The 22,149-nt window shown below is 44.1% G+C and overlaps 1 protein-coding gene across 4 annotated transcripts in view; it reads right to left on the reverse strand.

The window, feature by feature from the left end:
- Nucleotides 1–1,201: 1,201 nt before the first annotated feature.
- The window catches only part of NR1I3 (nuclear receptor subfamily 1 group I member 3), a 35,839-nt gene continuing 14,891 nt past the window's right edge, over nucleotides 1,202–22,149 (reverse strand). For 3 of the 4 annotated variants that reach the window (XM_033925305.1, XM_033925301.1, XM_033925304.1), the window contains exons 4-9: nucleotides 19,233–19,423; nucleotides 15,960–16,189; nucleotides 13,634–13,779; nucleotides 12,287–12,403; nucleotides 9,695–9,800; nucleotides 1,202–5,818 (exon numbers count right to left, since the gene is read on the reverse strand). In XM_033925305.1, coding sequence (XP_033781196.1) covers nucleotides 5,683–5,818; nucleotides 9,695–9,800; nucleotides 12,287–12,403; nucleotides 13,634–13,779; nucleotides 15,960–16,189; nucleotides 19,233–19,423 — 926 coding nt within the window. In that variant the 3' untranslated portion in view covers nucleotides 1,202–5,682. The remainder of the gene's footprint in view (nucleotides 5,819–9,694; nucleotides 9,801–12,286; nucleotides 12,404–13,633; nucleotides 13,780–15,959; nucleotides 16,190–19,232; nucleotides 19,424–22,149) is intronic. The other variant, XR_004537286.1, reaches the window with a different exon arrangement.

A 22,149-nucleotide genomic window follows, 5' to 3' on the forward strand; every position in this document is an offset into this window, starting at 1 on the left:
GAAGTCAGACTTTTTGTCCATTTTGGGTTTTGAACTGACATCCCAAACCAGTGTAGTCTTTGATTCTACCCATCAGAATCAGTAACGCAGGTCCCATAATGAACTGGGATAGAGGGGTGAAAAATCTAGGGCTGGCCTAATATCTCCCTCCTGAATTAGATACATACTGCGCATTGTAAGCGAGCTCCATTTGTCTGCATAATATATTTGAAATACGGTACATTTATAATCTTTCAGCCTGTTGGCTGTTTATTTGAAAGAAATGGATCCTAGGGAGGACTATAGGCTGCGTTGTTGCTACAGTCTCTTCCATGGATGACTTTGCCTCTGCTCGTGTTGATAACTGCTCCTCGGTGAGGAATGCCAGCTTGGTTACAGAGCCCAATTAATAATACAGAGCCTGCGGTTGCATTGACTGTTCCTGCGGCAGACTGTGCTCCCCTGACTTGGTGTGTGAGCAGTAATCTGAGTCTGTAAAGCACAGACTGCAGAACCAAGAATCAATACCGTGTGTGCAGTAAAGCTTAAAGTGCCGGTCTGCATGCTGAGGAGCTGAAGAAGAGAGAAAAGCTATGGAAGAAGCGGTGTGACAGCCCTTAGGGTGTTAGAAGCAGTTAAAAATGGCTTTGCTTAACCTCAGGTGCACTATTGTCACCATTACTTATAATATACACCCTACATCACTGGACCGCAGCTTTCCTCTGTGTCTATTGGCTTTTACAACCAAAACAACAATTTAGAGAAAACAAAGCACTAAAAGCAGGGAGCTCTGATATTCTACAAAAGCTCGCAATGCAGAAGGAATATAGTCCATACCCTTCTATCTCACTGTATTGCACAATGCAGGGAAAAGAGACCATCCCCGGGACTTTTGATCTCTTCTGTCTCATCGCATCACAATAAGAATAAAGACCATCCCGGGCATTTCTATCCATTCTGTCTCCACACTGCAGGGAATGAGAACCATCAGCGGGCAATTCCATTGTGCAGGGAATAAGAACATCCCAAGTCATTTCTATTCCTTTCATGCCACTATATCACAAGGTGCAGGAAGAAAGGACATCCCCATGAATTTTTACACTTTTTCTCTCACTGTATCGCATGGTGCAGGAAATAATAACCATTGCCAGGCCTTTTCATCCTTTCTATCTCACTCTGTCACATGATGCATGGAATAAATACATCCTCAAGCATGTCAATACAAAGTCTTTTTATTAAGAACACACACACAAAAAATCAAAGGCCCGTTGAAGAGACAATAGCAAGGATGAACCCAGGGACCCGACAGAGTATCAGTGTTTCGATACCAAAGTCTGCTTCGGAGGCTTTTATGCCACTGTTTTCACCGAGATGCATTTCTGTCCTCACTGAGAGATTTGTTAGACATCATTCTCAGCATTGCAGCCAACAGAAATTGCGAGCCCTGTAGCCAACACCCAGATCCTGTGTCAGGCGCCTGGGTTCATCCTTGCTATTCTCTGATGGACCATGAGGTCTAGATTTTACTCTATTGATATTATTAATTAAAAGACCAATTTTGTCTTCCTCCAAGTTGAATAAAATTATGTGTGGACATTCACTAGGGTTCCAAATTAAATCATGCAAAATATTTCAGCTGGATCTCTATTCATTCGAGATGTACAGGCAGCTGAATGGAAGTCACCTTCAGAGGGCCATGCTCCACATAACACAAAATAGCCACTTTGTCCAGGCGCTGCAGCCCAATAAATCTTGTCAGGGTTCTGAAATTTTGGGGATTAGTACAACCCCTGCTACTAAGTTTCTGTGCAAAGTTTGGAACCTTGGTGCCTCATTGCCCCTGACCTATACTTTGATTCAGTAATCACATCTAGGATTTGCACTAGGAGCCGCTGCAGCTTATATGCAAATTTTCACCATTTTGGGGGTGCAAATATGTCTAGTGCATACTTTTTCCTTTTTTTGTGTCATTTGAAAGAGCATCTTTTTTTGTTGCAAAAGCCACCCTTGGACCCGGCTTTGCTATGGTCAGAATGAAAGACATGCATCGTTTGCATGCACAGATACATCTTTGGTGCCCTATTGTGTAACATGCAAATGAGATAGAGATGGGCCATTGTGCAGTGCAACTTAGCTTGTTGTGCTTACCATGCTTTAAGTTTGACACATCTTTGCTCAGATGTATCTTTCAGCATAATTGGAAATCCCATTGCTTAGGGTGCCACTCCTGATAGTCAGGCAAGGCACCAGCTATGGATTGTTGAGCTTTATTTAAGCACAAGAAAAAGTACAGCAGAACGGAATTGCTTAAAATGCAGATTTTGCAAAAATTCACTTAGAGGGAAATTCTGTAACAGCCGCCTTATTTTAGGCCTCTGTCAGTGCCTAACCTGTTTAAATCAGCTTTAAGTGGTGCAATAATTAATCATGCCATTAAAAGCTGATTAAAAATCAATTAAAAAACAAGACCTAGGCACCTCCCGGGACCGGTGGCTAACCCCAGGGTGCCTAGCAGCACTTAGTGAATGTTTCATGCCTACGTAGGTGTGTTTAGGGGCAGAGTTGGCCTTAGGCATCACTAAGCGCCGCTAGACGGGATTCTACAATGAACCTACATGCTGGAAATGTAGGCCTTTAAAATCCCTGGTGTACATTACTAGCGCCAGAATTAAGGTAGCCGCAGACGGCATTTTTCTAGGCACTTGCCACTTCCAGAATCAGCTCCTTAATGTTTTCTCCTGACTTGCAAAGGCTTTTGCATTCCATCAGAAGTTGACAAAGTGGTTTGTGAATAAATGTGCTGCCTACCTGATGAAGTTGTTGTGGGCCCAACAAAGGAGTCGTGAGGATGAGATGTCAATAATTCAGCCACGGATGTAAAGTTCAAAGTTCACCTTATTGATAGTAGCACCGCGAAGACTCGAAGTTGTGGGTGCATCAAGAGTATGCTCTTCTAGAACCCAACAGGTGTCTTTATGTGGTGGCTAATAAAATGACTTGGAAGGATATTAGAGGTGCAAAGAGTTGACCAAGATATCACATACGTGGCCAACCCACCAAGAATTTTCATAGATGTAAGCTAAATACTGACCAGGATGGAGGCTGGATACTTGAAGGGCAGGAAAATGTTTACATTCCAGAACACTTGCAATGAATGAGGTGGTGTCTTTCAAAATTTTGCTAATGCATATTTTAGTTGCATCAATGGGCTTGAATTAATGATTTTCCCTTGTCCCAGCAACTTTGCTAAACCTCTCATCCTGAACGGGCCTGATTGATTCAATGTTCTCCTTTGGGATAAAGAAAAATTTGATACCAAAGACACTTTTGTCGCAAAAGTCAAACAGATGGAACAGTAAGGAACAGATGGAAATAGGATGCCTAAGTCATGGTTTCATCAAGATCCATAAACAACAGGATGGGCCAGGACCTGTACGTCAAAGCAATCATTGTACCATAAAGGGTACAAGGGTGCAGGCTGGGGAATATTTCCAAAATCTCTGCCTCAACACACTTAACATGATATGACATTACAGGTGATACTTTTGCTTGTCTGGGCTTACATGCATAACAGAGCATAGCTTAATGTCCATTTTGAGGAGTCATTTCTAAAAGTATATGGCAAAGCAAGCTAAAAGCATGGTAAGCACAAGAAGCTTAGCTGCATTGTAAAATTTCACATCCCTAACTCATTTGCATGTTACACAATACGGCACCAAAGCTGACTTCTGTAACATAATGTATTTGCACATGCAAATGATGCATGTCTTTGGAACCTTAATTCTGACCAAAGCAAGGCCAGGTCCAAGGTGAAACAGGATGATTTTTGTAGCAAACGACATAAAAACAAAACAAAAACTGCACAATAGAGATATTTGCACCCCAAAATGGCAAAAATTTGCATAAAAAGTGCTTCCAAAGCCTCCTAGTGCATATCCTAGACGGACGTCATGGGCCATGACTACTGTCCAGTTACTTCCCAAATCAAAGTATAGGTCAGGAGCAATGAGGAGTCAAAGCAGGCCTTAAATTTCTTATTGTAACATTTTTCACATAGTTTGCTGGCCCATAAAAAGCTCATGTCAGGTTCCAAACTTTGCACAGGAACTTAGTACCAGGGGTTTGCACTAATCCCCCAAAATTTCAGTCCCCTGACAGATTTTGTTGGGCTGCAGTGCCTGGTCAAAGTGACTTTTGTGTTAAGCAGAGTATGGTGCTCTGAAGATAAGTTTCCAACTAACAGAGATCCAGCCCAAAACTTTTGCATGGTTTTGTTTGAGACCTTAGGGAACATCAACATAAACCTTTGTTCAATTTGGAGGAAGTCAGGCATAGATCCCTGGTCCACTTGATATGGAATTGACCCCATTGCAACCTCGTGGCAGAGCTCTACAGGTGTCTCTCTTGGGAAAGTAAAGGTAACTGATATTTGAATTGAAATGGTTTCAGATGGTACACATTTAATTTGTATCTTTCATAACATGAACAATTAAACAATAGCTTGACTAACTGTACTTTTGCCCTGAAACAACTCACTTTTAAGGGCTGGGAATACATCATTAAAGACCTTCTAGCTGTTTGCAATCGGTTGTTGCCCAAAGTTCACAAATCTCGGAGTGGTTTCCTGTCATATTTCTCCACAATCCCTGGAGATCTTTGCTTTGAATGCATTCGTACTACAATTTTAATTTGAACTAGCATTTATATTCTGCTTCACTCACTGAGGTAGGATACAAAACCAACCCATAATATTGCATGAATACCATTTTTCAAACACATTGTACTAGACAGAAACTATGAATCTGATTGGGTGAATTAGATCCATCCTTCACATCCTGGATGTCCAGGAGACCAGTATCAGGGCTTTTTCCAGGATATCTCTGGAGATCATCTGGGAGACACTTATTCTCTTTCTAGAGGTTTCCAGCTCTTTTCTGGGGCCACTTCTCTCCTAGATAGGACATCCTAACTCTTTCTCATCCCAGTATCATCTCTTTTTCTGCCTCACTTGTACTCTCCCACAAGCAAGACAGCAACTTTGGATATGAAGGGAATCATTTTAAAATTGCTCATATGAGCAAAGAATCTGGATCCAGGATAGGATTAATGTAGTTGGCAAACCTAATGTGACCTCTAGGCCTTCAGATCTATCCAAAGATCACCATTCTCAGGCAGGAGATTTGGCAGGTGTGGACCCCCTCTTGACCTTGGGCTCTAGTTTCTCTATGCATTAAATCCTGTTCTGGATCCACTGAGTAGTGCCTGGTTAATGTTGAGCAAAGAGATTGAAACTACTGAGAAGATATTAGATAGGATTAGAAGACAGTCTAGATGCACTGGGTAGAGGTCAGAATGAGTGAACAGATCATCTGAGAAGAGAATAGACAGGATGAACGGAAACAATGTTAATAAGTCTGAATTTGCTTTGTAGAGGCCATATTGGGTAAGTAGAGATTCTGGATCTACTGGGTAGAGGCCAGAATGGGTAAGCAGAGAGTTTGGATCCACTGGCTAGAGGCTGGATTGGAGGCAGAGTTCACTGAGTAGAGACCAAATTGGATAAGCAGAGAGTCTGGATCTGTTGGGCAGAGGCTGAACTGGATAATGCAGAGAGTCTGGATCTGCTGGGTAAAGGCTCGATTAGGTGAATGGAGTCTGGATCCCTGGATTAGCTGAGTACATATGACCCTCAGGAGGAACAGTTCAACTCACGATCTCCTTTAGCAATGGAGCTATGACAAAATTGTTCTTGTGTTGGATATGAAAAATCTGTCGTGTGCTCTCCATGGTCAGAGATCGCAGTTCAGTCAATACGGAGAGCAGCTTGGCATACAAAAACCTGTGTAAAGGAACCAGGAAGCACATGCAGCATTAAGATGGTCATAATATTTCAGCACTGCAATGCCACCTAGAGTGGTGTGGTGGCTATGATAGCTAATACAAAGCTCGGAAATGAAGCTCGACAAAAACCAGGCATCATCTTAGATTATTATTAGTTTGAAACACTTCTTGGTTTGCTCTCAGGATGTAACACACCATCCTGAGAGCAAATCAAGAAGTGTTTCAAACTAGTAATAATCTCACATTACCATAAAATACATTCTAATGAAGTCCAAAGGGGAGACGAGTGTGTGAGGGTGGAATGATCAGAAATTGCATAGCTGGTACTAACTTAAGAACCTTGGGGGAGGTATTCAGTTGGCATACTCAGCATTATCCCTGGAAATTCAATGCCACTTCATGTTTGGGCTCCAGCATTGAATTTTCAGGTATACAGTCAGTTAAGTGCAATATTCAGCACTTAAGTGGCCATGATGAACCACATAAAGATAGGATATGTGGATATCCTAGCTGCTGGAGCGGAGTAGCCTAATGGCTAGTGCGGTGGACCCTGATCCTGGGGAACTAGGTTCAATTCCCACTGTGGCTCCTTGTGACCCCGGACAAGTCACTTAACCCTCCAGATACACAAACCTAGATTGCAAGCCCACTGGGGGCAAAGAAGCCACCTGCACTATAAAAATGATTAGTAGTAGCAGTTAAGTGTTGAGTATCACCATTTAACCAGCCCCTATCAGATCCTCCCAGGCACTAGTTGTGCTATCAATCACAGTTAAACTTCTGCCCCACTGACATGATGACCCTGAAGTCCTACTTATCCCCATAGTACTCAATCCCTTATGTCTTGCTCATCTCAGAGCTTGTGCCCTTGGGAAAGATATTGTAAAGTCTCTGCCACCTAAAACATTGCAAGTGAAATTGGCCCTTAGGAGACCTCTAGGCCTCATTTCCTCTTGTTCAGTAGAAGCCACAGTTAGTGGATTCTGAATTAGATTGGTTATTAAAACGTTTTTTTTACAGATGTTGCAAAGGTTACTCAGAAGTTATGTAAGCAGTTTTTGTTGAAGTGCCCAGAGCAGTGGCCTTCGCTAATTTTTAAGCGAGGACCATTTTGAGTCCAAAAGGGCTGACAGAGAGCAGACAAATATCTTCTTACATGGGGCCATGACACCAATAATGCTTCATGACATTCACTCCTACCTGAACACCTGGCCTTGGTCACACATGCAGAATATAGGACCACAAACTCAAAGTCCTAATATACGCAAACCCTAAGATGCCAGACTCTGCATGCAGTAAAACCCCAGAGAAATAGAAAGAAATGCATCTCTTCCTGAACAGTGCAAAATATAGACAGCAGATATAAATTCTGAAAACTGACACATTTCAATCACTAAATTAAAAATAAAATCACTTTTACTACCTTTGTTGTCTGGTGATTTTATTTTTCAACTCATCTTGTCCCAGTCTCTAGTTGAACTTCCTTCTGTCTGTTCTCTTAACTCTGTTTCCAGGACCTTCTTCTCCATTTGGTGTTTTTTCTCCTTCACTTTCTGTCCTACATCCATCTTTGGCCGATCTAGGCATCTATCTTTAGACGTATTTTATAGAATCTAGGCCATAGTGCGTAACAGAGGGGCATTCATAGTGAAGGAGCATACGCAGGGCAACTTGCATTCCTGTCTCATTTAGGCATGAACATTTACACATGGTAAGGCCTGTTGGAAGTGTTCAAGTCACTTCAAACAAAAAGGTGGACAGTGGCTTAAATCACCAATAAATTATACTAAAACACCACCTTAGATTTTTCTATTATATTGAAATTGTCCTGATAGCACATTAACGTTTTATCTCTTCCTTATATCGCAACCTATAATATTTAATTTATGGTAGGTTTTTTTTAGCTCCCTTCTTTTCAATCTCTTCAGAAAACCTCCCCACCATTCATATGTACTATCAGGATCAAAAAAACATTCCGACAAATTGGCAGCATTTTTTTTCTGAATGAAGTTTACAAACAGCAAGATTGAAGACTCCCCGGGGCGGCCGCATGGGAGCTGTGTCGGAGTTGTCAGATTGGACTGCGTTGGAGAACAGTGGTTCAGTGGCTGTGAAAGATAAGTGGGTGCTTTTTGGAGTCTCATCTTAATTTTTTTTAATGACCGCGTGCTAATGATAACTAAATAGAAAAAAAGCAATTTGACTAGAAATGGATTGAATGCATGGGAAAGAGCAGCATAAGAGCATGCTAAGCCCATTTTTAAGCACCAGTTAGTAAAAGACTGATTTGATCTCTTATGTATAGCAATAAAACATATCCAAATTCCATAACATACTTACTGTACCGTAGCAATAAACATAATCTATGCTTTAAATCTCTCAGCTCAATCACAAACCAAATAGGCCTGTTTTAGCTGCTTCTTGAACTTATCCCCCATTTGCAAAACCACCATAGTGGTTTTTAACGCAGGCCGACGCACTAATCCCCTCTTTTACTAAGCTGCGGTAGTATTTTTAGCGTGCACTGCAGATTAGCGCATGCTGTCCCCCTCGCTACGTGCCAAGAACTAACGCCAGCTCAATGGTGGCGTTAGCGTCTTGCGAGCTAAAACCACCAGTGCAGCTTAGTAAAAGGAGCCCTAAATGTTCTGCCCTGCTCCAGCGCAGAGCATTCAGCACGCCGGCCTGCGCATTCGAGCAATGAATAACGCCATGTTTTCTTTTTGGATCCAGTAAACCCTGATCTCATTCTACAACCCTTTTCCTCTTGTTTTTTCCACTTTACGTTTACTTTTCTGAATTTATTGTAGCTCTACCCTATCCCTTGTGTATTTATGAGTTTGTCATTGTCCAGGTCTTATGTTTTTAAGATTATAATTATATTCCCATTTTTTATGTACATCGCCTAGAATCTATGATAGGTGTTCAATCAAAAAATTTAATAAACTTTAAATTATTTCCATGGTTTTCTTTTCTATAATTGCCAAATAGTTCCCCCAGTGAAATGCTACTCTCTCTCTCTCTGAATTTCACTATCGGCATTGTGGAAAAATTGAACCATAAGGGGTTGAGTAGCTGGGAGGTATTGCAAAGCTGACATTGCCAACAGGATTACTCAGGAGAAAGATTGAACACTCAAGAGACGCTGCCCCAAGCCTAGGACATATATATTCTTAGGTCAGAGGAGAAACACCAATTATCACCTCTGGAAAAACTGCTCTGGGGCTCAAAGGGAGGGGGAAGATCGTAAGCCAGGCTCCTGGTCTTCCTGGATTCACAAATCTGAAGCAGTATTTATTTATAGCAAGATTTAAGCTTAAAACCAGAGAAAAAGGCTCAGGGGCTAATGAAGCTTAAGCATGATTAATTTTACAAACAGCGAAAATCAAATAGCCTGCAGCTTGCAAACATTCCTGGTTCAGAACTTGAAACTGATAAACCTTATGGAAATCAGCAAACAAACCATGACTATTAACTATGGGGGCTCATTTCCAGAAAGGAGAAACATTCCAAAGAGTGGCATAAGGGGGCAGGTGGGCGTTTTTCTCGGCAAACTCTTCCGATTCGCTATTTTCAAAAGCTATATTCTAGACCAGGATCTCTTTCTTTTGCATTGCGACTACATAAATAGCAGGTCTGTCTTTGGCCATTAGAACATAGCTCAGCCAGCTATGTCAAAAGCCACTTAAAAAACCCAGAAATTCAGTGCCGGTCGCCGGCACAGAATTTCTAGGTTCGCCGTTGACCACAGGAGATAGCTGGGCTGCCACCTGTCGTCTGAATATTGGGCCCATTGTGTCTGCACACCTCAAAGGCAAGGAGTTTCTGACCCACGCATCATTCCCAGGTTTAATTTTTGAGCTGAACTCTTTACCTGCTTTCATAATGAGGCCGATTTTGATCAATGTAGCATTTCAGGGTGATGGCCATTTTTTCCTGGATTTTGTCAATTAAATCTCGCTCAGTAACTCCGGAACGGTCTAGAACAGATGAATTAGAATTAGAAAATCCGTTAGCTGTTGATCAGGGGCTGGATTTGAAAGCAGAATAGCCCTTCTCTGCTCTGTCCACGCCAGCATCAACCCCTCTATTCAGGAGTCGAGGCAGCTGTATTAGTTAGCAAAATGGCTCACCTCGGCCTGTTCTGTCAAAGAGCTCAGAAAGGGTTACAGGTTACATACCTAATATACAGTAATATACAGTACAAGCTTATATCCTAACTCAACACATATTAGGGATCTAATATCTATATAGATAATATACAGCTTACAGGTTAAAATTGTCAGTTACAGTGAAAGATTAGGCAAAACAAGAGTTAACAGGGCAAATAATGGCACTAACACTTGTGCAACTCCTAGCGAAGCAAAATTATATGCCGGCATCCGAAGGACTGTTTCTCTTCCTTGGCTGCCTTGAGCCAAGCCAATGGATACTCTTCCTAGCCTACACGTCAACGCAGGCATAACAGACGTCTCCTCTCCTTTCCCCTACGACACTGTTGAGGATAAGGGAGCAAAGGAACCAGTGGGCTCAGAGAGTTTGGGTATGGGGGAAGGTTTTGTCATCAGCAACGTAGACGACAACTGCTTCTGAAGCCAAACTTTCCTAGATGTTGGATCTTTGCCATCACTGCCATGTCTCAGGGCTCGATGTTCAAAGCAAACTGGGCTTGCAACATTTCATTCTCCCCCTCCCCTTTTACAAAACTGTCGTGCGGTTTTTAGCGCCAGCCGTGACGGTAACAGCTCCGACGCTCAGGAATTCTATGAGCGTCAGAGCTGTTTCTGCCGGTTTTGTAAAAGGGGGGATTAATATGGTTTTAATGCTAACGTGGAAAAAAATGTATCACTAGTATTAAGCTAGTACTAAGTCTGACCCCTTTACTGAAATTAGAGGTGAAGGAGAGTATCTTGGAAGAGTAAATTCACCTATGCACCTGTGATAGTGAATATTTTGATGTATTACATTACAGATTTCTATTCCGCCATTACTTTTCGGTTCAAAGCGGATTACAAAAAGAGTTATGGAAGAAGGGTTACAACGTTAGATTAGAGAAGGTTTCCAAGAGAGGGAAAAGTAGGATCTGGGGTTAGGGAGGGGATGGTAAGAGGGGGGTTAAGCTTTATTAAGGGATTTCTTGAAGAGTATAGTTTTTATTTCCTTTCTGAACATCTTGTATTCATGTGATCTCTTCGTGTTTAAGATGCCAAATTCCCTGACCAGAATTTAGAACATAGCTTGTCTACATTTAAGACATGTATGCCCTCATGTATCGATATATTCATAAACAATTGTTAATTCAGACCAGAAGCTCACACAGATGCTTTTGACCACTGTTTTACCGTGTGCACCAGCAGTCAGTCTGGCCTCCGAAATTCAGCAGCTTTCTATTTGCAGCCACCGCCAAAAAGTTTTCTTGCTCACCCTCCCTTCACTGGACGTTCGCACAAAAGCTGCCACTATCACAGAACTCTTGTGGGCATGAGCCAGGAGCTTCCAAGCCCTTTACCGACTAATGCTCAACATTAACTGCGTGCTTATAATTTGCATGTTGTTAGTGTTGAGCACTGGTCGCTAACCCCCCCCCCCACACCAGAATTCTGTGCCCCCTTTCCTGGGGAGTCGCCAGCCTGGCCCCCGGCCCTGCAGCAGAAATTCTGGTTAGAAAATTCAGCCCAGTACCTTTGAGAGTCCTGTTTGACCCTTTCTGCCCCCATAGAAACCTCTGCGAGGGGCATGAGGCCTGCAGACCTCTTACTCAATTTTCTTTCAGGAGTAGCTGATGTTGTGGTTCGGCACAGAGGGGGGAAACAGACACCCCCTCTCCCGACCCCTATAGTCTAGTGTAGTATATGCCCAAGTCTATGTCCACTTCTGCATGTTCCTTTATCACATAACTGTATTGATGATACATATGGTTTTATACGTACAATTAAATACAATTGGTATATTTGTAACTGTCTTAGGGCGAAACATGGCCACGTCAGGTGCTCAAATTGAATAAGTTACATTTACCTGCATCATTTCGTCTGCTGCTTGTGGCTCATCGCCTCTCATTGTGTTTCTTGGTTTTCTATAACAGACGTTCACCCTTTAGGCATGAGGAGTTACACCAAAACCGAATCCCTGGCCAAAATTTCCTGCTCAGTTTCATCCAGAATTAAGCTAAAACTGAAAATGACTTGCTCTCCCCGCCCGCCCCCCTTCTGGCAGACAATGCACCCCCACCCCACAGAAAACCAGCAGAGACCTGGCCCCATGGGCTGCCCTGCCACCCTGTAGGACCTCCCCTGGCCTACCTTAACAAGTGCTAGTGGTCCAGTGGCCACTGAGACTGCCACAGGAGGTGCTGGCAGCCATTTTGAGATTGCCATCCAGTATATGTAGGTGTCACAGGGGGGGCTGGGTTTCTGTGAAAATGCAGGGAGAGTAAGGAGTGCTGTGAATCATGCTAACATGTGCTCACCAGGAGAGAAAAGGGCAATGGCTTCCAGTAGCACGTACTCAGCAGTGTGGAGTCTCAGCTTCCGCAGATTGATGTGAAATTTAATGACTGGCTGGAGGTAATCCTTCTGATAACCGACTGCAGGAGCAGAACAAAAGGAGAGGAAGGTTAAAGCAGTGCTAATTCCAATCACGTGCCACCACCCTCTCTCCCCCCACTGCTTCTGCATTAAAAGAAACTGAAGATGCTTTCTGCTCAATCCCCCTGTGCATAGGGTCACCAGATTTCCTCTGAAAAAAGACACGTGGCCACGCCCCACACAAACCTCATGTCTCCTTCCCTGAGCTCCAGCCCATGTTTAGAGGGCCTCTGCGCAATGACATCACACTCATGCGTACATGGAGTAGATGCCTAGTAGAGTCAAGGAGAGGACATGTCCGGGGAGACCCAGACATCTGGAAACCCCTGCCTGTGCAGTTTGAGCAGTGGTGCACTTCTAGCTGCGGACACCATGCTCCGTCCTTGCATGGGGGATCCAGCGTTAGCAGCTGGAAGCTGCCACTTCTCCACTGCTCAGATGGCACCCGAGGCTTGAGCCGAGAACATCCAACCGTGGGTGCCACCCAAAACCTCTCAGTTGCCTACCGTGCACTAACAAGCAAAAACCTCCACAGGTGGTGGCCAACGTCTCTCATTCATCGGGGGTGCATCACACACACAGCCTTTCCGGCTCTCATCAGGCAGCCGTCGTGCATTTCTCCTTCCCATTTTATGAATGGTAAAGAGAATAAACAGGCCCCAATATTCAGCCCACGGGAGGCTGCCCAGCTACGAGTACCTCCTCAATCAAAAATTCATTATGGTTTCATCTGTCCATTAGCAAATGTGAAAATAACTAGTCTATAATAATCAAGTACACGGAATGTAATATCTTCTTCCTATTAAAATTCAATTTATAATCACTGCTTTTGACTGTTCAGTAGTATAAACACTGATGCTGCTACATAAAGAACTGGAAAGTATTCTTGGGAGGCAGGTTTTAATTCCAAAATAAAATGATATTAGGATACACAAGAAAGGAGACTCAGAAATAAAATCCAAAGGGAATGAAAATCCAGACCAGCTCTTACAGTTTAAGGATTTAAGATTGTGTCACTTTGCACAACAAAGTTTAAAGCCATCAAACTATAACATATAAAAAAAATCTGCGTTGAGCCCTGATACTCAATGCTGGCCATTTTCGATACCAATTTTGAGTATCTGGTTTATTTTGGGTTCTGCGGCGATTAGATGTCTTTGGGCAGGTGACTTAGGAGATATGAGGGCTCCGTGGGTGACAGCGGAATAGGGTAGGAATGGGAAACTCACTCAGGATGCCATCTTCGATGGAATAGCTGATCTGGCCACACTCCCAGATAAGGGTCTGTTCGTTAAAGACAGTGTTGATCTGGAGCTGGCACATTTCCAAGGTAGCTCCTTTCAGGAGCGCTATTTGATCGTCGATCGGCAGACTCCTTGCCCCACCCCCACCAAAAAAAGACAAGACACACAATGAGAACCAGTATCTTTGTGCTATGACTGCTGCCCTTTCTCATACACGTCTACCTACGGGACTCACTTTGCTGCAGGTCATCTTCATCTCTTTCTGTTTTATGTGTCTGTTTCTACTCCCTTGCCCTGTGTTTGTTCTTTTTACAGCAGCAAAATCCTTTCAAGAAGTGGGTGAATGAACAGAAGTGGAGGAGAAAAAGATCCCCGACTAGAAGATTTGTCTAGAGTCTAGACAGAACGATGTGTTCCTGCACCTGGCTTTTATTGCTTAGGAAGGAGGTAGGATTTGCAGTCCCTGGGAAAGGAGGGGGAGCCCTAGATCTTTGCAATGGCTGAGTAAGGCTGCCAGATGGATTCAGATTTGCAGGAGTTGATCCACTCCTGGGTTTACCCTGTTGCATGCAGGGACTTGGAGTTGATGCTCCTATTACTATCCTTAAGAAAAGCAAGACTACAAGTCTCAGCACGCACTGGGGTACACCCAAAACTTGATCAACCCTGTCTTGTGAATCTGGATCCAGATGGCAGCCTCATGGTTGGGCAGGAGGTGAGGAGGCTTGAAAATGAGTTAACATAGGTAGTGTTACATAGAAACAAGACAACAGATAAAGGCCAAATGGCCCACCTGCAACATCCACTATCCCTCGTGCTTGTCCCACGCTTTCCTGAATTCAGACACAGTCTCTGTCTCCACCACCTCTTCTGGGAAACTGTTCCACGCATCTACCACCCTTTCTGTGAAAAAGTATTTCCTTGGATTACTTCTGAGCCTGTCACCTCTTTACTTCATCCTATGCCCTCTCATTCCAGAGCTTCCTTTCAAATGGAAGAGACTCGCCTCATGCACATTTATGCCACATAGGTGTTGGACAACTCATATATTACTGAGTAATATCTTATGGCTTATTATAAATGAATCTACAGTGTTGTCTTTCCTGAGGAGATAAAGTTATGGATAAGACCCAATAGATCTAAATCTGAGAGGAAAGAAAGCCAATTGTCAAAGGAAAGGGAAAAAAATTGAAGGAACGAGTAAGAAAAGTAATAGTACCAGTAATATATTACTGGCGCCATATCACTGGTAATATATTATTTTTAAACAAGTAACCGGTGTTGGGTAAATTACTTTCCAAAAGAAATATAAAACAGTCACTAGTTTCATTAGGAAACAGGAATATGCTACAGTAACTAGTCTAGGCAGGTTACTGTGAAAAATAATGTATTACTTATAAAAAGTAATATATTACTTAGTAATATATTATGCCCAACTCTGTTGGTAGGTGCCAGTTCCGACTGAGCTGGAGGAAGCTGGAAGATAGGAGAGCAAGGAAGAAAAACAAGGGGGTGTTCACATTTAATTGCATGAGTTCCTGATTCTATTCCAGGACGCTCGATGATTTACCGAATAGTCTTGTGTTTTGCTAGCACTGCTGGCCTATGCCAAGGCCTCAAGCATCATAGAAATAAAAAGGTTCCCACAAAGCAGCATTGTGGTAGAGTTCTATGTCAGACCTGCCAAGTTACCCAGTTCCTGGAAGGAGACATTTTGGCCAGTCCTGGTTTTAAACTTACATCCCAAAGCAGTGTGGTATTTGTAGTCCTTCCTGGATGGCTACCCGCTGATATTCAGTGGGAGATAGCCAGCTATCTCCTACTGAATATCCAGGTCAGTGGATAGCCCGTAAACTGACTATGTTGCATGACACAGCTGGTCAATGCCAATGTTCAGTGGCTCGCCAGCTAAGGCAAGGGGCCAGAGACTCGCCTCAAAAAGCAGGTCTATAGTTGGCCACTAGGCCTTAGCTGGCCAGCTGCTGAATATCGGCTTGGCCGGTTAACTTTATCTCGGAAATTCAGTGCCAATGGCCAGATACAGTCCCAGCATTGAATATCCGGGATCACCGCTGGCTGCAGGAGGTAGCCAGGCTGCCTCTCGAGGTCCGGTTATTGGGGACCCTGATTCTACCCATTGAGATGAGTGCTGCAGGCCCCATAATGCACCAGGATGAGGTTGCCTGAAATCCAGGACTAGCCTAAAATCTCCCTCCCAGAACAGAGCAACTTGGCAGCTCTGCTATGTGGCTGAGAACCCACAGATGAACAACAGACACCCCCCCTCCCCACAAAAGCCAGAGGGACTCACCGGAAGTCAGGAATCTCTTTGGCGAATTTGACAACTTGCTGTATCATGAACGTGCTGATGTCTGTGAAGTGTGGGAGCATGGAAATCGCTTCTGGGGAGGCAACATGGTTGGGGGACTCCTGCTCTTCCCAAAACTCTTCAGAGCAGATTGGTGATGGGGGCTCCTGTGTAAGCAGTGGACTGGAGCAGGCCCTGGACTTTACAACATGTGTGAGCAACCTGTCCGGAGGCTTAAACAAATGAACAGTGAAGGAAAGATGGGGGTAGAGTTTTGAAGTGTCAGCTAATTAGTTTACATTTTGGTTTTCTCTTTTAATTTGTTGACTGTGAATGTCAGGCTTAGGCAATTATCTTGTTTTCAGCTTAATAGTGACCTTGTTCAAGGTCACATACATAGTGAGTGGCAGAGGCTGAATTAGAACTGAGGAAAGAGGGTGACAAAGCAGAGAAACCAAATGCCGAAGACCTTTGGCCAGTCCTAGGTTTTGAACTTACACCTCATAGGCATTATGGGGTCTGTAGTCCCTGCTTCAGCTTTGAAATCAATTCAGATTAGAGAATGACACGGGGACAAATTTGTCCCTGTCCCCACAGGAACTCAATTTCCCAGCCCCATCCCCGCTAGTTATGTCACTGTCCCTGTCCCATTCCTGTAAGCTCTGCCTTAACCGCCCAAGCCTCGAACACTTATGATTTTAAAGTGTTTGAGGCTTGTGCAGATGAGGGCGGAGTTTGCAGGAATGGGGCAGGGACAGGGAAAAAAACTCACGGGACGGGAAAATGAGTTCCTGCGGGGACGGGGGAAAAATTTATCCCCATGTCATTCTCTAATTTGGATAGCAAAAAGCAATGAGATGAAGGTGGTCATAAATCCAGAACTCTGAAATATTCCACCTCAGAAGAAAACACCCACACTCTGCAAGTGGAAAGTCTACAATGATATTAAAAAAAATAACATGCTGTCAGAAATCCCTGACAGGTCTGATCTGAAGACCTTCGGACAGATTTATAGACACTGGGCTAATTAATCCTAAAGAAAGAAGGAGCTGGTTCCAAGAGGCTGTGTCGAGAGCAGGATAAATAACACAAGCTTGATTTATAAGTCAGGATTCCACACCCAATACTCTTGTGACCGGCATTAATAAATCTTTCCGTCACATGCTCTTAGTGAGTGACGGCCCAGGGTGTTCTGAATTCACCAGAGCAGTAGTTCAGAGGATTGGAACCTCTAAAGAGGTTTTTTGTCACTCTGTGCCTGATGGGCAGACGCATCCCTCTGTGACTAGGACCCCCTAATATTGGGAAAACCGATCATGACTTTCTGGTTACGTTGCAAAGTGGGTGCAGACTGACCGTTGAGACAATGGGGCAGTGCTCAAGGGTCCACAACAGTAGGGGGGCCAGCTCTTCCCTAGCCTCATGACGGCAGATAAAGGCCAAACGGCCCATTCAGTCTGCCCATCCGCAGTAACCATTATCTCTTTCTCTCTCCGAGAAATCCCACATGCCCATCCCAGGCCCTCTTGTCTCCACCACCTCTTCTGGGAGACTGTTCCATGCATCTACCACCCTTTCTGTACAAAAGTATTTCCTCAGATTACTCCGGAGCCTATCACCTCTTCACTTCATCCTATGCCCTCGCATTGCAGAGTTTCCTTTCAAATTAAAGTTACTCGACTCATGCACATTTCTAGTCTAGTCTTTGGTTGATATACTGGGTCATCTTCCAACAGAGCTCAACTCGGTTCACAAATAATTAAAGACCAGAATACATAAAAAGATGCGAACATGACAAAGAGAATGTTAAGGCGCTATCAATTCATCAGTTCAGTAGATGAGCCATTACGATATTATGTAGGTGTTTAAACTCTATCATATCTCCCCTCTCCCGCCTTTCCTCCAAAGTATACATATCGAGATCTTTAAGTCTGTCCCCATACGCCTTATGATGAAGACCAGGTACCATTTTAGTAGCCTTCCTCTGGACCGACTCCATCCTTTTTATATCTTTTTGAAGGTCTCCAGAATTGAACACAATATTCTAAATGAGGTCACACCAGAGTCTTCTACAGGGGCATCAATACCTCCTTTTTCCTACTGGCCATACCTCTCCCTATGCACCCTAGCATTCTTCTAGCTTTCGCCGTCACCTTTTCAACCTGTTTGGCCACCTTAAGATCATCACATATTATCACACCCAAGTCCCGCTCTTCCGTTGTGCACAAAAGTTCTTCACCCCCAAACTGTACCGTTCCCTTGGGCTATTGCTGCCCATGACCTTGCCTCCATCTAGTTTGATCACTTTTAATAGGTGGTTAGGGGTCCATGACTCTTACCCCCTAATAGTCACCTGGCAGCAGTCAGGTGTTTTTACATGTTGATTGCTGCTGGCTAAATTATCCAGTGATATTTAATGTTGGGCCGCGTCTGGGCACTGAATATCCCTGGATAATTTTGGGTGGTCTGGCTGAATATCAGCCCAGGGCTGTATGTTTCTCTACTGCCCTCAGAGCCTCTGACCTCCTGATCCATGCCCCCTCCCCGCCACCCACAGCTAAGCTTTCCCTCCTGAAGGCCCCTCCATCCCCCCCTGGTGGTCCGACGGAGGACAGCAGGAACAGAAGCTAAGCCCTCTCACTCTTGGAACCTCGCTCGCAGCTCCTCAAAATTACTGCGGCAACTATTTTGAGGAGCCGCGAGCAAGGGGCAGGTGCTAAACCCAGAAATTCCATGCCAGGCCATGTCCAGGCACTGGCATTGAGTTTGCGGGTTTGCGGAGCAAGCTACGTATGATATTCAACACTTAACCAGCTATGGGTACTGCATAAAGATAGGACTGACTTTTACACAGACCTATATATGTAATGGATATCGGCACTTAATATCCGAGTGCCGAATCTCCCCTGGAACACCCCCAAAGAGCTGCTTTTAAGTTTGATACCAACTGGCTATTTTCACTTCAGAGCTGCTGACATTGATCTGAACAGGTGATTTAACCAACCAGCAGCCATTTATGGTCAGTTAAAATATGTCCCCCAATGAGGATCATTTTCAAAACCCATTTATCCAGGGAAATGGGCTATTCGAAAACTGACCACCCTCCCTGTGAGTAAAATCATTTACGTAGCTATCGGTTCGTTTTGTTTTGCTTTGAATGCGGCTGTCCTAGGCCTCTGCCTGATTCATCAAACAGTTAAGCCAGCCTTGGGGGAAGGCAACCAGATGGGCTAATGCCATGATCTAATAGCGGGGTCCTTGATATCATCCTCTTACCCGGAACTCGATAAACTTGGAGAAACTGGCATCGATGTTTCTCTTGTGGACATCAACTAGGAGCTGAATCAGTTGCTCTTGCTCATCTGTCAGAGCCTCTGCCGCTGCTGGTTGTACCTTCGTGTGCCGCTCTTGTTTCTTTCTGTTCCTCACCGCCCGCCGCATCAACAGTGCATCGGCTGACATAATCACTGAGAGCAAAGAAAAAGGAAATGGGATTTTTGTAATGTTTGTTCGTGTTTTAATTATTTATGGGGATTTATTAACTGTCATTTTATGAAGAGATTCAACCAAGTGGTTTACAATACGTTCAATACTAATCAGGTACTCTGTAAGTATTTTCCCTATATGTCCTGACAGGCTCAGTCTAACTGTGTTGCCTGTGGCCATGGAGGGTTAGGTGACTTGCCCAGGGTTGCAGGGAGCAGGCTGGGATCAAACTCACAACCAGCTCTAACCACTAGGCCATTCCTCCCCTCCCCTTCCAATGTATGTATTTTGTAACCCACCTAGATTTTGGTTCTGCAGGCTATAAGTTTTTTTCATTATATTGAACAGATAATATATTTTTTTGGAAGGGCCGTAGGGGTTTCCTCCTGCTTCTTCCAGCTTCCAGCTCTGTTGGGCTACATAAGGTACCAGGCTCATTCATTTTTATTTTTATTTTTTTTTAATTATTATTTATAATTTTCAACAAAATTTCCAAGCATTAAACATCTTGTACAGAAAAGTTGATTAGGAAGTACAAATTTAACAAATAATTAAGAAAAAGGAAACTATTACTTAATCAAACCGAAGTCCTCAAAATTCCTTTGGAAGGACCTTGGGATTTTCCTCCTCCATGCCTGGCTCTTTTCTCACTCCCACATTCTATAGATGGCATGCAAATTGCGTGTATCCTGAAATGTATGCAGTGACATAGTAATGGGAGGGGGCGGAAAGGGGGGGCGCCGGCATCCCTCCTCTTCCCCACCCCCCTACCTCTTCCCACTCCTCCCCTTACCACTTGCACCCCTTCTTTCCTTCCCCCAGTTGTTCACCACCACGAGCAACAACTTTCAACGTGCTCCTCGCTACCGTGTCGTCTCTCCTGATGACGTCGATTCCAGGTGCTGCACATAGGAAGTGATGTTAGAGGGTCGCGAGGAGCACTTTACAGTTCTTGTTGCTGTACTGGGACAGACCGAAGGTCTATCAAACCCAGTATCCTGTTTCCAACAGTGGCCAACCCAGGTCCCAAGTACCAGACAGAAACCCAAAGAATAGCAACATTCCAGAGCTGAGATTGTGATGTCATAATGCCTCATTCCACCAATGCCTCAGAGCCAACCTCAGCGGTGATGTCACAATGGCTCAACTGTCCTATACTCGGCTCACATAAGAATATAAGAATTGCCATCAAGCCCAGTATCCTGTTTCCAACAGTGGCCAACCCAAGTCACAGGTACCTGGTAAGATCCCAAGGCGTAGAACAGATTTTATGCTGCCTATCCTAGGAATAAGCAGTGTTCTTTAATGTCTTGATCATATTTCCTCCCTTCCAGCCTCCCACTTCCTTCTCATGCTCTCCCTATCTCTCCTTCCATTTGCTGTATTGTCTTTCTCTGTTGCCCTCTGTTGTTCTTTATTCTCTGCATTGCTATCCCGGGAGAATCATCCAAGGCTGCCTTCCAGCTCCTGCGGTAATTATACTCTTGTCTTATGGCAGCTAGAGGAGTCAGGTTATTGAGTTTACATGAGTGAATGGAGATAATGTAAATCAAAGAGCCCTGGCTACACTGGAGCAAAAGCCAGCACAAAGGAACCCTGCATGGGGGTGGGGGGGGTGGGTGGGAGGTGAAGATACTGGGGAGCTGCTGGATCCAGAGGGTGGGCTAATGGCTGGGGGACAAAGATGTTTCTACATAGGCTGGGCACACAGCACCAGACAGGGTGGTCAGGGCTACTCATAATACAGGACTACCTCCCCTCGATATTCACTTTCCAGCTTCCCCCTAACACATCCCATAAGGAAACAAGGCTGTAAATCAATGGGGCTCTTTTTTTCTAATGTGCAGTAGGTTTTCTGCTTCTGAGGTACCTGAGTTTTTGCCTCTTTTGCAAGTTTCTCTTCAAATTCTTTCTTAGTTTTCTTTATCAATACTTTGAATCTAACTTGCCAGTGGTTCAATTAGGCTTTCGCCCTCTCCATTCTACGGAAACGGCCTTTGCTACAGTCTCTAATGACCTGTTCCTGGTCAAATTCAGTGGCCTCTACTTTATCCTCATCCTTCTCAGTGCCTTCAACACTGTTGATCACCACCTCCTCAACATGCTGTTCTTGCTGGAATTCCAGGGTTCTGTTCTCTCCTCTTCCATTCTACTTATGGTGGATCCTCCTCTGCTGCTATCCCATCCTGGGCCCTCTCCGCTTCTCCATATATACCCGTTATCTCAGTACACTGATCACCTCCCATGATTTCCAAAATCACCTCTATGCCGATGACTCCCAGATCTACCTTTCCATACCAGATATCTCTACAGGAATTCAGGCTCAAATCCAACAAACTGCTAAAACCTGTCACTTCCTCCTCTATAATATTACCAAAATCTGACCTCTTCTCTCTGAACACCCTTATCAATGCTTTCATCTCTTCATGCTTAGACTACTACAACGTACTTCTCTCAGGCCTCCCATACATCTGTCTCTCACCCCTTTAATCCATTCAAAATGCTTCTGTGCGACTCATATTCCATGAGAGCTGCTATTCTCACATTACTCCTCTCCTCAAGTCACATCATCGGCTCCCCATCCATTTCTGAATACAGTTCAAACTCCTCTTACTCTGTAACCCAATATCTCCCTCCTGGTGCACTCCATTTGTTGCGTAAGTCTGTACCCTTATCTGTACCCTTCTCCTCCACCGCCAACTCCAGA

This window comes from Geotrypetes seraphini, chromosome 16 (genome assembly GCF_902459505.1).
Source record: "Geotrypetes seraphini chromosome 16, aGeoSer1.1, whole genome shotgun sequence".
NCBI lineage: Eukaryota > Metazoa > Chordata > Amphibia > Gymnophiona > Dermophiidae > Geotrypetes > Geotrypetes seraphini.